At 32.3% G+C, this 17,237-nt stretch overlaps 1 protein-coding gene across 1 annotated transcript in view; it reads left to right on the top strand.

Annotated features, from left to right (window-relative positions):
• LOC144851536 (TOG array regulator of axonemal microtubules protein 1-like) overlaps positions 1-17,237 on the top strand; it is a 38,340-nt gene that overhangs the window by 12,515 nt on the left and 8,588 nt on the right. Inside the window, exons 5-19 of the mRNA XM_078709050.1 lie at positions 1,935-2,161; positions 2,561-2,775; positions 3,535-3,821; positions 4,307-4,417; positions 4,818-4,948; positions 5,225-5,660; positions 5,859-5,979; positions 7,764-7,895; positions 8,373-8,565; positions 9,554-9,702; positions 10,026-10,184; positions 10,878-11,004; positions 12,535-12,849; positions 13,072-13,288; positions 13,739-13,825. Of these exons, the coding sequence (XP_078565176.1) occupies positions 1,935-2,161; positions 2,561-2,775; positions 3,535-3,821; positions 4,307-4,417; positions 4,818-4,948; positions 5,225-5,660; positions 5,859-5,979; positions 7,764-7,895; positions 8,373-8,565; positions 9,554-9,702; positions 10,026-10,184; positions 10,878-11,004; positions 12,535-12,849; positions 13,072-13,288; positions 13,739-13,825 (2,907 nt within the window). The remainder of the gene's footprint in view (positions 1-1,934; positions 2,162-2,560; positions 2,776-3,534; positions 3,822-4,306; positions 4,418-4,817; positions 4,949-5,224; positions 5,661-5,858; positions 5,980-7,763; positions 7,896-8,372; positions 8,566-9,553; positions 9,703-10,025; positions 10,185-10,877; positions 11,005-12,534; positions 12,850-13,071; positions 13,289-13,738; positions 13,826-17,237) is intronic.

Here is a 17,237-nt window from a genome sequence, read left to right as displayed (position 1 = left end):
CCATATCCATACACAGTAACTTAAGTAAAAAATCAATCAATTCAATTCAATTCAAAATTCTTTAATCATCCCACACGGGGCAATTCAAATAAAAAGGTCTGGATTAAAATGATCTTACAAAATATACAAAATATCACAATACACAGTACAAAATAGAAAAAAAAAAAAGAGTCAAGGTTCAAGAATTTAAGAGTCGAATAGCCACTGGCAAAAACGAATTAAATAAATGTGGTGTAGACTATTATTAGTATCTAGTTAATTATAACTTTCTTCTGGTCGAATTACACCAACTCTCATTTGTTTTTTCAATGTAAAATAGAAGAGTCAGGATAAATCTTTGACAGTTGCTACTTTAACAAAATTGGCCACATGATTTTGAAAGCCAAATATATTGACTTACTGTAACCCCTAAATAATCAACCTACAATAACCCCTAAATAAAACTATCTCTTCCACAAAAACTGATACAGAATGTGCTGTAGATGGTAAAAAAAAACATCGTATAAGCCTAGCCTGCTTATTTTTCACAACAAAACTATAAATAGATATTTTTCTTAGTATCTTTAAGTAGATTATATCATCTTAATGTCACTGTACAATGATGTCTATTTTTCTGTAAATCGTTGATCTGATTTTAATAAAGAGCATCAGTTTCCTTAGCAAGTTTAGTTTACTGATTCTATAGCAACTAGAGTAGGCTATTGTATTGCGAAGTGCGTTGACAGACGGCATTGTAGTTTTATAATCCTCAACGATAACATTATACAATAGAATATGATGCATGAGATTTCCCTAGGTATTTAGTTAAGCTGCTAGGTAATGTTGTATTTTTATTAGGGTACATTTTGATTTGTAGTGAATGTACTAAAGCCATTATTCATGCATAATCGTCAGTGTTCGATCGTAAGATTAAAGACTTAAGTTGGTAGGTAATGTTGTGTTTTTATTAGGGTACATTTTCTTTGTAGTGAATGTACTTGCTCTATTAATCATGCATAATCGTTGTCGTTTTTGAATAGTAATTGTAAGATTAAAGATTTAATGAGTTTCTGACAGAATCACTTCATTTTATTTGAATATCTCTATCGATTAAGCACATTGGCTGTCAGACCCTTTTTTCTGTTCTGTTTTTCTGTCACGTATTCCAGAAAAACGTTTTAAAGACAGGTTTCCTCATTTCAACTATTTCATATGCCAACATATTCTGAAGTTTAAAAAAACGGGAGGTGTCTTTTTTTGGTCAACAGCACCCTCTATTTATTATCGAAACCAAGATAGGTTTTAAGGAGTTCAGTGTGTGTCGTGACAAGCGGTATCGCATTGTGGTTATATTTTAATGCAGGAAACTAAACTATTTATTGTTTGCCTTTGTTATTGTAATTATGCATAAATTATTATTGCAATTCCTTGATGTTAGTGATGCAGACATAACATTTATCTAAGTGTTTTGTAAAATGTTATAGTCTTTAAATCATTATTGATTTTGATTGTGATGTTTAATGATTCAAGTTTATCTAATTTATATTATGGATTGATGTTGTGGGAACTTTAATGGTAAATAATCTATTTCATTGATCGTAAATTTCCAGTAATGTACTGTATTTTTAGTTACAGTATACTAAATTTATTAACAGAGTATATATTTGGTAATTGTTGTAGTATGATGTATGAAATGGTAGGCCTGGCTGTCCACATAAAGGTTTAACTCCACTTCCCCACACCAACCAAATGCCAACATAAAGGTCTATGTTTTTCTGTGGGCTATAAGTAAAATGTAAAAGAAAAGCTAGGTAAGAAGAGATGGTACAGAATTGATCGGGGAAATGAAATACCTAGTTTGATGAATTCAATCATACATTGGGTCAAATTAGTTTCCATACAGTTTTAATCCTGAGGCCCATGTATTATATATTTTCATTTTTACTATACTGTAGATCCTCTATCGACATATCATCCCGGAGATTTCTACCGCAATACAAGTCCGAAGAAATCCAAACCGACAATGTCACCGATTCCACTGAAACCGGCATTGGTGGGGAAAGTCAATAGATCAGAAGGAAAACGAAACGGTCGTTTATCACCGTTAGACAAGAGCCCGAGAGAGGACGTGGACGATTGGGACCAGTCGTACGGGACAATGAAATCTGATGATGAAGACTTTGTAAGCTCTTTTTCAAATGTTTAGTTTCGCTATAATATAATGCCGTGTGAACACACCTCAATTTTCCGCATTCAATTGGCGGATTATGCATAACAGCTATGTGTACTTTCTGCACGATTTCTCAATGATATAGCTAGCAGGTTCTTGTGTAGACCATTAATGAGTATTAATTTTTTGTGTATGATATCTTTTTTATTAGCTATAATATTTTTACTGTAAACATCACATATTAACATGTATTTGTTCAGTTCAACAATAACATCATGTATGCAATTTTATCATTGTGTATGTTTCACATACAATGTATTTATATAAAATTACAAACATTTATTTACAATTGTCGTAGTGCTAAATGTTAAAAATTGAAATGCTTAAAATAATTGTTTCTTGTTTACATAGATGGAAACTTCATTGCAGCGTCTACGAGCTAGTGCCGATAAAAGAAAAAAGAAACATCAGGCCGTGAAAAGTGATTACATTGAACGAAATGGATATAGCAGTGATAAGTCTCTCTCGCCGTCTTCGGACCTTGGAGAGAGCGGAATATACAGTATGACTTCAACGTTTAATACGTATTCAACAACAGAGAGCAAATCATCGCCTAAAAAGAAAGGGTAAAAACTTTGGAATTTTCCAGTATTTTATAGCTTGTCTATCGGCTGTTATTATACATATATATTTAATTTATATTTAAATGAATTTCCGGAAGGATTAATAAAGATAATTTGAATTTGAATGCCACAGCATACACACAGTATTATTCAGCACATTTTTAGTTGTCCTTACATTATGCATTCAATTTTGAGGAAAGAATGTTGAGGAGAGAATGTAACAACCTTGAAAAATGCATACTTACTTCCAATTTGTCAATTTTATAAGATTCCAATTATTATCAACCTTTGTTTGACTGGTATATAATAGAATTTATTTCAGCCATGAACTACATTTCTATTCATCTATTCCATTGTTATTAATATATATTTATAATATTTAAGAGCAAATATATTCTAAAAAATTGCAGCTACTTCTCATTAGAAATATGTCAGAACAATGTATATTCATATACAAGGGACCGCGTCAACATTTTTTCTACTGCAGTAACTTTGTTTGTTGTTTGCTCTTTAACCTGTTGTGCAATTATTTAATCATATTTATTGCAATGACTGCTTCATAAACTTCTACATTTAAAACCTAAAATCATAATATTTGAAGTAAAAATATTTAGTTACTGTAGTAACAGCAGTAGAATAATTTTGACATGATTCTACTGCAGTAACAGCAGTAGAATAATTTTGAAATGTTTTAAAAATTCTTAAACATTTTTGATTTATTAAAATTTGATTAATATTTGTTTTTCAATTTTTATTTTTAAGGGGAAAGAAAACTAACACGGCCGACTCTCCCTTCACTGGAAAACCTGTAATGGCACGTGGCCAGTCAGCAAAAAATGGACGACGAACGTCACCAGACAGCATCGAACCAAATCCATTCGAGTACAAACCAACAAGCGGTGTTACATTTCAAACTAAACAAACGGCGAACGTCAGCGTAATTGGACGTGCGTATGGGAAAAACGATAACAGTTATACTCGAAGCAACTCACCGCCTGTCCCGGCTATCGCTAACGCTAAAAAGACTGCACGGGAAAGACGTCGTCAAGGTAATACTACCTTCTATTTAAAAAATATTACTTTAAAAAAAGAATCAACTGCCTTTGAAATGCGAAATCAGAACACGATGAATAATTTGTACATACAAGGATTGTTTATAGTATGCGCCAGTGACGATACGCTCAAAGTGCTGAGTAGAGGATGTGTATTCAACCTGCGTATCTGATTGGCCGATTGTTGCAACCATATTTGGCTTGCTTTTTGAGCTATGATTGTATTTGGAGTTGACAATCTAATGTAATCATTGGCTAGTTTCAAACTGGATATCTGTAATTTTACAGTCTTTTAAGTGTCGGTTTTAATCAATGATGTCTTCCAAAGTCAAAAAAGTGTAATGAGCCCAAATATGGTACTGTTATGGCCAATTATGGTAGTGCTATCATCATGTCCATATATGGGCACATCATATTTTTTGTCACATAAAGTTTGATAGTGTAGACAAGGCTTAACATAATTATTTTTTGTTATACTTTAGCACAAACGACACCGTTGTCAATGGCATCTGTCAATCATATAGGTGGCATAGACCTCACAGATGATGGACAGCCGTCAAATCATAGAGACATTGGTGTTGTTGTTGGCAAAGGTAAAGAAACAACATTTTCTATATAGGCCTAACATTACACGTTTGGTTTCTTTATTCAACATTCTGATTCGGTTCTTCAACACAAAATCCAGTTGCAGTAAGATTCACGTTTCATTGCTTGTAAGATCCTAAAGGTCATGGTTTGTCTACAAAACATTGGCCTAAGACAACCTATGCACTTTTCGTCTCTGCGAGTGAAATTAATTATTGCCGGCGACTATGTACACTGCCTATTCTATGAGAGGTCTTTTGTTATCCAATGAGAAGCATTCTAATATAGACATTCGGTTTGTCTTGAGGAGGGACATGCGTCATCAAAACTATTATATGTAGTTCTAAGATCTACTCGCAGCATTCACTTGCACTTTGCAATTTCTAGTAAATAGATATTTTCTTATAGGTGTGTTTGGACAAGGCAGTGATAGTAACTTAGATGGACCTGTAAGAAAAATCAGCCACACTTCCACAGGGTCAAAGGGCAGTTCATCAAATGTTGCATATTCACCATCTTTTGAGGATAGTGATGAAGAGGTATACAAAATTTGCTTTTATGAAGCATATGAAGCAATATGCAAAATTATTTCACAATATATTAACATTTTTTTGAAATTATGATTCTTAATTTTATTTAACAAAATTATGTGGTATTGAATATTTTAAAATAAATTTTCTAAAATTTATATTAAATTACTGATTTTCTCTTTTTAGATAATTTTCATATGTAAATGTTATGTAAATTAATATGTAAATTTGTATGTAAATTAATATGCAAATTATTTAGATTAATACTCTATCTTTATTTTGTAGGATATTCCATTGCATGGGACCTTTTCAATGTCTACAATTAAAAAAGTAAAGCAGAAAAATAAAGAAATGGAGTTAAAACGCGCACAAAAAGACCAAGAAAGAGAAGAGTTAGAAAGATTACTAAAAGAGCGCGAGATGGAAGAGAGACAATTCCAGTTGGAGGAACACCGAAGAGAACAGATAGAAAAACAACGACAAAGAGAAGCAAAGCAGAAAGAACGGGAAGAGAAGTTACGTCTTGAACGTGAACAGAAGCAGCGTGACCGTGATGCGAGAAAAACAGCTATGAACGACGAACGAGAGGCGAGAAAAAGAGCGTTGGAAATTGAGGGTAAAAAGAAAAAGGAAGCAAGACAGAAAGCTGAGGAGGAGAGAAAAGAAAAAATTGCAAATCAAAGGAAGAAATTAAAAGAAATTGATTCATTTGTTATTGATGGTAATTTATAATAAATTAAAAAATATAATTTATTAAAATCTTTCATACATTTTTAGTTCCAAATGAGAAAAGTACATAGGATAACAAGATGAAAAGGCGATTGGGCAGTCGCTAGACTGTAGATTATAATCAAAGATAAAGAAGGTCCATAAATAACAGGATACATCAAATTCCTAATGAAACTCCATTTTCTTTCAGCTACTCCAATAACTCCACGACTTTCACCTAAAACCAATGATAATTCGGTTTCACCAACGGAATTCTCAACGCCATCGACGATTAATTATAAACCACCAGTTTCTAGAACTAAACCAAAAATGTAAGTATACTTTAAAAACGCTACAAGAACTATTGTTATTCCTTTCTCCACTTTGGCATGGCGTGAACTATGCATTTTTTGTGGCCATAACTTAATTTCTTTATATCCATTGACATTCTGCAAGACTATCTTTCTGGGCTAAATCAAACTTACTTTTTCTTTGTTTTATATTGTTTAAATTTACAATTTTTTTTGTTTTACTAGACTGAACACATTTTTCTATTAAAAAGTTTACAGAAGTAGCCATGAATTATGACCCTCTTGCTTACTAAAGCACATCGATTATAGTATAATTAGAATTATAATTTTGTGAAATTATTGTGGTAGAAATGTCAAATTTGTGTATTAGACATCTTTCCCACAATGCATTTGGACTGTAGCTTGGTGGTTAACATGCCTGTCTTATATTCCATAATTCTGGTCTCTAGTCTGGGCTCTTGTCCATTGGTTTGCTAGTATACTGTAATACCAAATTTTTCTGATGGCAATAACGGTGTCACTTGTGTGTCAAAGAAACATATTTTATATGAAATATGACTTCTATTATTAATATTCTACCTTGCATAAGCAATCAATATAGCTTATTCATAAGCTCTCACTAAAGCTATGATCACATTACTTATAGTAATTTACCTGAAACCCAAATAAATTATAATCCATTGAAATTCTCAAAGAAAATTGATACTGAAACAAATTTATCTTTACATTGATAATATTTAATAACATTGCTTTTGCTATTATTTAGTCACTTGATCTATAATATGAAAGTTAAACAGTAGATGTGTTAGCCTTTAGAAATGACAATTTCTATACCTTGTGAATTACTGTTTCCATTAGGTGTAATGTATAACTTGCGTAATTACTATGGATATCAATTTTTTTGCTAAACTTAAGAAAGGTAATGCACAGAATGAATTTCTGATTTAACAGGTAACCGGCCTAGATGTTTGCTTTTACATAACAATAATTTGACCTTTTAAATCAACTCATTTTCGACTATAATACAACCCGTTATTCGATGCGCAAACAATTACTGTATGACGAACAATACTAACTGTAAGAAGCTAATACATTGACGAGAAATACTCATCGCTAATAATTGTTTATAAATGATTTTGCTCTATAAAATTAAAAATTGAATGAATGCATTCATTTTATGTATTTTATACTCACCAAAGTGGTTGCAGATTTTGAATCCGGTCACCACATACATGAAATATAAATAAACATAAATGGGAAACAACGTTTAAAAATATTTAAGGAAATGGAAAATAAATCAACTTTGAAACAAATTGACAACAAAGTTATTATACATTATTTCATTTCATGTCAAGTAACATTTATTTCTTCATTCAAAAATATCGTTAACATTTGACAGTAGTATTACAGAAAGTATTAAAATAAATAATTATATACTTTTGATTCAAAATAAACATACCAAATTTTAGAAATATGCAAAAAAAGAAGCAACTAAAGCCCTAGAAGTTATAATACATCAATTGGACTACTCCAATTTGACACTTGTGGCAGGCAAGCCAGGTACAATAAATGTAAAACATTGTGAGTAATGATGGCAGACATGTGAAAAATAAAACCATATTTACAAACATTAGCACTGTATAATCATCACTTTCTGCAAAAGATCTGTCATAAAAATGCAAGTTCACATTTATTGATTGATAATTGAATTATGTTTTATTCAATTTTCGTTTAGTATTATAATGATATTGATTATTCAGTAATAAATAAATTATGTTCTTGTTTGTGTCCATTTTCTGTAACAGGCCTTTAGAATTGAAGTCACCGCCTAGCACAATGAGGGAAGAAACACAAGAAGACAGTAGCGAGATGAAACCATTTAATAACCCTGATAATGCACTAAGAGATGCTTTGTCTTATTTAGCCAATGATGATTGGTAAGTAGACTAGATTTTGTTTATATGTGCCTAAAGGCCAATTTACACAGATAAGTGGTAACGTTAATAGAAATATAGAATCTATGTTATTCCTTATGACCATTTACACAACGCGGAGCGGACAGGCTGTTTAAAAAAAAAATAAATAAAATATATGGGACAAGTTTTCCGCTTACAGTTACCGCTCATCTGTGTAAATTGGCCTTAATGTCATGAAACCTCTAAGCACTTTGCATAGAATCTGAGAAAAAAAAACCTAAACCCAAATGAAGTTAAATGTTCTGTAGTATGTGCTAATTTTATCATTTATATTATTTATTTATTCAATCACATTATGATTACCAGCTGCATTATGGGAGTATGTTCTATATATGACAGGAGTAATATATGTACAACTTTATAAATCCAGAATATTATTATTATCCATCCATTTGGCTGTTTACTTTACTTGCAAACTTTTTACCTACACCTATCCAGGGAAATGAAGGTTGATGGGTTGAACTATGTGCGACGGTTGTCAGCGTATCATAGCAACGTTCTCTCATCGCAATTGCACACAGTCAATATAGCTGTCTTGGCGGAAGTCAAGAATCTGAGGTCACAGGTCAGTCTGATGGCAATCAAGACTTTTGGAGATTTGTTTGTCAGCATGAAGTCTGGCATGGATAAGGTATTTAATTTTGATCACTTCGAATTATTCATGAAGTTTAAGTTGTTATTGTTGATGGAATTGTTCAATTTACAAATTGATTTTGAATTTACTTGAAGATATATATTTCGTTAAAGTTTAAATGTACAGAGAGAACGAACTGTTCACTCTCAACTTTATACGCAAAGCAGCAGGTCTTTATTCAATTTCAATTGATTCATTATGTCCACACGACGTACATGGAGGATGCATACTTTAATCAATTATATAAAATACAAGGCAGTATACAAATGAATTACAATATAGAATTAGCATAATGTCAAAGATGATATTTAGTCATCATATGTCAAGAAAAGAGACATTTTAAGAGATCAAAGTGATTCACCATATTTAGCCTAGTGTACGCAAACTTTAGTTTGCAAAGTACGTAACTTTAGTTTGCAAAGTACGTAACTTTAGTTTGCAAAGTACGTAACTTTAGTTTGCGTACGAAAAGTTTGGTAAGAAAAGATTTTCAAAGTTTGCCAGTTTGGTGGAAAACTTTGACATACTGCAGTAAAATAGTTAGGCTATTACAAATTAGTTTGTGAATTCAAGTGACAGTCTTTGGGTGCTTCGCTATCATGTGATCATCCAGAATAGTCATAATGAAAGCCTCCAGTACCTAGTCTAGACAGAAAACCCAAACTTCTCCAAACAGTGGCAAACTCTGGAGTTTACAAAAAAAGGTTTGCTAGTGTTAAACTCTGTCTACACTATCAAACTTTATGTGACAACAAAATGTGATGTGGCCATAAAATGGACACGATGATATCATATCAGTAACATATTTGGGCATATGACCATGGAGGTATAAAAATATTTATTTATTTTTATACCTCCATGATATGACTACCATATTTGGGCACATCACACTTTTTTTGATAGTGTAGACAGAGCTTAAAACTTAATACACATTCTTTTATTACTAGAAGATTTCAAGTTGTTTTTTTGTTTTTTTAAATTTTAGGATCTAGATAAGATCTGTAAAACTTTATTACCAAAGAATGGAGAAGCAAATGGGTTTATACGGGACGCTACAGAAAAGACAATGCAGAATATGGTAGAGAACGTTACGTTACAGAAAGCACTTACAAGTGTCCTTCAAGGTGGAAGCAGGTACGACCTTGCATACAAGATAAGACAATTATTTTTATTCATAAAAGAAATGTTTGATGTACAATTGTCCCCTTCGTAGTGGTGCTGTAGTGTATATACATATATATATTTCCCCTTGTATCGAAGGAAAGTGTCCCCTTAATAGGGGTGTCCTAACAGAGGGGTTCTACTGTATATATTCACTTTTATTGGCAAACAAAAATTAAAAAAAAGTATGTAATGGAACCTCTATGCTGAAGACATCCAGTATGAGATAAACATTTCTAAAAAATCAGTAGATATTATTTCACGATTTTACTCAATTTTGTTTTTCCGATATACAGTAGCCGAAATGGAAATGTAACGAAATCTACTGCATTAAATGTTGGAAGAATTGTTGATAGAATGGGTCCCGGTCGTATACTGAGTGGTATCAAAGATGTGACTGATGCGGTCCTGGTGGCAGCTGCTAAATTTACTCTAGATGCGTCACAAGAAACTAGGTAATGTCAAAGGTCGTATTAAAGATTAAAGTGTATTCAGTGATACAACTTAAGGTTAACTCAATAAAATAATGTCTTCAATGTTTGCATACAATAATTGTAAAGAATGACTGACTGAGTAGGGGCGTGGCTTTAAACCGGCATATCTGATTGGCCAATTGCTGCATCCATATAACATGGTCCCTCTATATGGTGAATCATTCATGAGGCTATAATTACACTCACAACAAATGTTAACGTATGAACACAGTATGAATAATAAAAGTATGTGAAATAAAATAAACTCGCTGTGTTTTGGACATTGGATGAATCCAACGCTCGTCACATTGATTGTACCCTTAGGCAAGGCACTTTACTTACGTTTGTCTCTGTCCACCCAGGTGTATAAATGGATACCTGGTAAGGTCAAAACATTATTGGAGTATCTTTCCATACGTGTTTGATCCAAAAATGCCTGGGGTAATAATATATGTACAGCACTTAGAGGTTTCACAACATTAGGTGCTACTGCTATATAAATCCAGTATATTAAAAAGCAACAATACTAGAGAGAAAATAATTGAATATTTTTATCTTTGATCATTTCTCCCAAGCACCTAGTTGAGTACATTACCTGACATTAAGATGGTTTATCATTAGCCGAAAATGTACTATTTTATGAATTATTTAATCATCTCTATTTTGTTTTTCTAGGTACTACGGTCGTAAAATATTTCATGCTCTGATACACCATGAGGATTTTGATAGGCTACTTAAGAAACATGTGAATGCAAAGGATCTTACGTCTTTACGAGACATCTTGGAAAACATTAGAACTAAAGTGAGTTACGTTCAGGTACACACTTAAATTGTGTACTGTGATGTTAATTTACAGTACAAAATGTTGTAGCATATAACCAAAACGTTGAGACAATCCCAACCATAATTTATTTCTTTTTTAATCATATGGTGTACTGCAAACTGTCCATAACTTTTCTAGTAAAACAAAATTTAACGTTTATTTGGGATCAGAACCAGAAAAATGAAACACCTATCATGATTGAATGGAATGTTATGGTGTACCGCAAACATAACTTGTCTAGTAAATCAAAATTGAACATTTATTTGCGGTCAGAACCAGAAAAATTAAACACCTTTTAAATCAAACTTATAAGATATACAAGTTAAATATAAAATGAAGAAATTAAACCTAAAAAAGAACATGTCATAAACAAAATTAAACTTATAATATGAACAACAAAAAGTACATTTACTTTAATGGCATTAACTTTTGTTTGATAAAACATTAACATGCACATGAAAAACTTGTACTTCTGGTGTGTTGGAACATGTTGTACAAAGTTTCGCCAGTTTCCGGTTAAAGAAGACCTTTTAATAAAGGCTTTATTTACGTTCATGTTAATAGTAGTTGAAATATTTATCCTTCAGAAAGTTATTTTAGAAAGTTGGTTTTAGAAATCTTGCTTCTTGTGTCTTCATTTGATACACTTTTTATGTTGTTCAAAACAATTTGGCATTTAAACTTCTCGAATGTTCTAACTGCATTGGCCTTGTTTTTTCAACTCTTTCTACTCCACATACATCTCCAAGCTTAAAATTGACAAGAACAGCTAAAATAATACTACTCCCCGTAGACTCCTATGCTTCTATATATTAGGTTAAGCGCATATAGAATGTTTAATCTTGGTGAAGCATTAATATTCTTCTAACCAATTCCTTCTATCGCGTTAAGCCGACAAAAACATTATTATAATCCAAACATCATTATAGGTTCCATTATAAACATTGTAATAATAATAAAGAGGTTGATAAAATTAAAGCGTGATTAGTAGCGTGGTGTCTGGGGTAATTTAAATTTTTAGCAAGGCTTAGTGAAATAATTGACTTGGCTGCGTTCCATATTGTGTAACTGTTGCTGTATTACAAATACCTCTCTGACATACATTTTGGCAATAGTTGAGATTACCTTGGTTTTGAATACTGTACTCATATCTTTATTATAATATATTGTTATATAATAAGTATACTAAGTTTTTTTAATTAACTTAATTGTTGTACATATACAATAATTAAATGTTCAGTGTGTCCTCTTCTCAAGGTAGTATGTTAAAATGTTATCGCTAAAATTGGTTATTGTGCGGTCACATGATTAATAGTCAGATTATGTTTTGGCCAACTCTGTTTCTACCATATATTTTGTACATTTAAAAATATTTTAAAAAAATACTACAAAAATGTGTAGTAGTAGTTCTGACGGATCTTGATACAAAAAACCAAACTTTGTAGCAACCATTAAAGTGATAAACATTTTTTAGTATATAAAATATTGTGTTGATTTGTTTTTCTATAGGGTATGGGAGACAAACCATCAGACACTCCGTCTGCTCGAGCCAAGAGGGGCGTATCAAACAGCCGCGTAAACTCAAGTTCAAACAGTCGAGAAAAGGTCTCTTCCGCTTCATCAGACGTTCAAACAACACCGCCATCATCCTCCGTCAAGAAGGGCCGAAGGTCAGCAAAGGTCGAGGAGCAATATGCTGAAAGTATAAAGATGTTACATAAAAACTTGTCATCTACGGAGTGGATGGTCAGACTGAAAGGAATTCAGACGTTGCAGGATTTATGTGTTGAAAATCCTGATATTATCACATCAAATATTGTAAAGGTAATTATCTTGTGGACAGTGCTTGTAGAAAATAATTTAACATGATGCCGCTAGTTCTTGTGTCCTACGACGTATGCAAAACAATGAGACATTATTCAGTGCACATCTGTTGTCCAAAAATGTTATTGATGAATAAAAGATGTTAATAGCACCTCCGCTTCAATATAGTCTTCACACTTCATCTCATGCATCAGATTTAAATTTATTTTAAAATTCCTGTAGGTATTTGATGCCTTTGTACTTCGTTTACAAGACCCCAATAGTAAAGTAAACGTCCAAGCTCTCCAGACGATGGAGGAGATAGTTCCGAGACTGGCTGAATATCTTCCGGCAGTGATCCAAAGGGTAGCCCCAGCGTTGGCAAGTAACTTGGCATCCAAGAATAGCAGTATAGCAAAAACCAGCTCAGAAATCTTAGATCTACTTATGAAGTATATGGGTGAGTATTAATATACTATGACTAGTGTGTTTGAATTGCATGCATATCTATAATGAAGAAGTTATCAATGCATTATGACCTCCAGTTATACAGTAGAACCATGAGGACATCTTACAAACCCAACAGGGTGTCCCTTAAATAGAGGGTATCCTAAAGAAGTAGTTCTACTGTTTTGGAAATTTTGGGGAGTTCACCTTTCCTGAGACATAAAGAAAAAGACTTGAGCCTGTCATCATAGAGTACAGTGACGTAACGCACAGGGCAAAGGCCCCTGGTTTAACACTCCTAATGAGCCTCCAACTCTGGCTAGTTGCATTGGACTGCTCATACTGGGGCCCCTTGAACTCTGGGACCCCTGGGTTTATCCAGTGAGTGCTCATAGCCATTACATGCCACTGATAGAGTATTTTATCTTTTAAACTTTAATTGTAAATTCATTATTTTACTTAGATCCACCTGTGTTAGTTCAACCATTTTGTAATGCAACTGAGTACGGCAATACTCGTGTCAAACCACCTATGATCAAAAAACTTAGCGGTAAGTTGTTTATTTTATTCATCCTCACCTGAGTCAATTTAGACTAGGTCCTCCAGGGACCCACGGCAGTTACAGTGCAGCAGCTGCCACTTATTGTAAGGGGCTTAGATGGACCAGTACACCGCTGTTACAACAAATGCACTGGGTGGTTTTTACAATGAACCTCAAGTTTTTAGACTTGTTTAACTGTGGTTGAGGATATTTTTTAACCTGTGCAGATTTCATGGCTACGGTTTGTGCCCCCAATGATGTATGTTCTTTTCTGTCATCAATGGTACAAATTTAACAGGTCAAAGTATACAACAAAACAATTTAAAAATGATTGTAACTTCAATTTTGTTCTGGTTTAAACTGCTAATGACACATTTCCAGTCAACAGGAACCAGTTAAAATCAGGTGTAGTAGTTTTTACAGGTATAAACTAGAATTTTCTACTAAGATATTAGTATTTCGTAAAACCTTGAAAAGAAGCCCATCTCAAAAGAAGCCCACCTCTGTGGTTTGCAAAAGTAATCTCATTCCATGGGCTTCTTTTCGAGGTTTTATGGTAGATAAAAACCTAAATTCATAATAAACGCTGTGGAATAGAAAAACTAGTACGTATTGTATGTACATATTTTTATTATGATTTATGGGTCAAGGTTATGATTTAAAGCATCTTTCATTGCAAAATTATGCATTTCATATTCCGCAAAAACTCTTTTAAATTCAATTGGTTGTTGCTTTTATAACCTTGGGCGGTTTCATATGTAATGTAAACTTCAATCTTGATTTCTAAAAGCTAACGATGTGGATATATTTGTATAAAAGGCTTTGACATACATAAACTTGCGCATAATACTTTATAATGGATTTTTTTTTTGCTTCAATATTTGATTTTCTAATGGAGTGTCATTTGCATACAATAAAATATTGTCCACCAAAAACATGAACAGTGAAGATAAAATCAGACTTTGAATAGGCCATTTTGAAGTTTTAATAACATTTTTCATTTCCATAAAAACGAAAAATAATAATTAATTTACATAAATGGTTAGATTTAAATACCCATTGTCTATTTTTTTTTGTAATATTATAATCACTCCTGAGATAATCTGTTTTTAAATTAAAACATAAGAATGCATAAATTCTATTTTGAAAAAAATTTAAAAAGCTGAAAATGTCTTACAGAGTTAGTGTCTTAACTATTACACCACTGCTATGCTGCTTTACAAAGTCATCTAACTTTGCAAACTATTGGCCTAGGAATTACAAACACGTGTTTTATTTTAAATTGTCAGATGATTTAAGCTGTTGTTTGTATTTGTAGTTGTAATTGTAGTTGGTTGTATTCAACTGGTAGGCCTAGAAATAGTTACAAAGGCAGATATTGTAAAATTCCTTTGTTTTATATTTTATTCAACTAGTCTTTTTGATTTATGATTTTAAGCTCGTATTTAGCTTTCCAACTGTATACTGTATGTACTACAAAAACTACAAACACAGACATTTTCTAATGGAGTGTCATTTGCATACAATAAAATATTGTCCACCAAAAACATGAACAGTGAAGATAAAATCTTTGAATAGGCTATTTTGCAGTTTTGATACAAATCTTCACTACCGTAAAAATAAAAAATGAATTAATTGATAAAATGGTTAGATTTAACCAAATATCCATTGTCTGGCTGACTATTTTTTTGTAATAATCACGCAATCTGTTTTTAAATTAAAACATAAGAATATTTTGAAAAGCTCCATTTAAATAGACCACTGCTATGTTTCTTTTAAAGAGTTGGCTTAAGAATAGTTTGAAACGCGGACATTGTGGAGTTCTTTTGTTTTACATTTATTCAAGTGTTCCGTAATAAATTTATGATTTTAAGCTCTTGTATTTAACATACAAACTGTATGCCTAGTATGTACTAACTACAAACACGGACATTGCTGAGTTCTTATGTTTTATTTTTTAACTCAACTGTTTAATTTAAATGAACGTAAGCTACCGGTTCAACATTAGGAGACTATTGGGAGAGCGGTTCGTTTTAAGACGCTTCAGAAAAACATTGCTGACATTCAAAATGCAAGAAGCATTTTACAACGCTTTCTATGTAGTATTTATAGCTATTTTTAGATTTCCAATTAGAAAAGTAATAGATGACAAATTGATGTTTGCTTCTGACCAATTCTCATAAGGTTTCCTTTTTGAATGACCACTTTATTTGTATGGCTATTTTTTCTATTGCTTTCTTTTATATTGTTTTACTTCTGGCTTTGTTAAAAAACTTTTGTCTATACCACAGTAAAGCCCACCCAAGACCACCCTATAAAGCTCTGTCTACACTATCAAACTTTATGTGACAAAGAAATGTGATGTGCCCATATATGGACATGATGATGTCATATATCACTACCATATTTGGGCATATCACTACCATATTAAGGCACATCACACTTTTTTTGTCAAATTAGTTTGATAATGTAGACAGAGCTTTAGCCTACATTGGTGAAAATGGCCACTTGGTCAGTCTGAGTAAAGGGTAAATCAAATCAAACTCTTAGCATAGAATCCTTAACAAATCTATCCGTCTCTCTCAATAGTAGTTATTACAAAGACTCCATCATGGCTAGTAGTTAAAATTTTAACTATGTATACACGTCTCTGTTAATTGACAAGGAGAAGATTTTCATGTTTAATTATAATCAATTAGAATTCAATAAATTTCAAATTGAGAAGTGTGGTTCTAAACTTAATTACGTTGTTGAGGACATTCTAAAAGCTGTTAATGTGGACACGTTATCAAATCAAACAATTCACTTCTGTCATATGGTTTTGAATTCATTAGAAAATCACTTACCGCTAGTTTTAAAGCAATTACTTAATTTAAGTGATTGTAATGTATAGTAAGAAAAATTGAAATATGATTTTCTTGGACAGTCCAAACAGCAACGCATTTTTTAAACCTTAAACATGAATAATCCAACATGTATGTATGAGGTTTTATATGGGTGTCGTCTGAATAGGGTTGTCCGTAAAAAACATAACCCAGCAGTACCCTTAATATAGAAGGAGGGGGAGGGGAGGGGGTGGCTAAAGTAGATATTACCTCTTGTTCATTTCATGCGAGAGTATTTAATAGGGATGGCTTCATCTGAAAAAACATACAGAAATAAATAAATACAATATTTTTTTTTAATGAAGAAAGCAAACGAATAGAATGAATACCAAACTTTCAAGAACTCTATATTCCTTCTTTTGGGCTAGTAAGACAATAATTATAACAAATCTGAAGTCAAGTCAACATAAACATTGAGAACATCCCATTTTCCTTTTCCACATTTACCATATGAAAATTAGCAGCCACCAACAGTTATTAATTCTACCCATTACAATCGTAGACATCTGTTTGCCATTTCCTCTATAGGTACATTA

This window comes from Antedon bifida, chromosome 9, assembly GCF_963402885.1.
Source record: "Antedon bifida chromosome 9, ecAntBifi1.1, whole genome shotgun sequence".
NCBI lineage: Eukaryota > Metazoa > Echinodermata > Crinoidea > Comatulida > Antedonidae > Antedon > Antedon bifida.
This window is presented reverse-complemented; position numbering and strand designations above follow the sequence as displayed.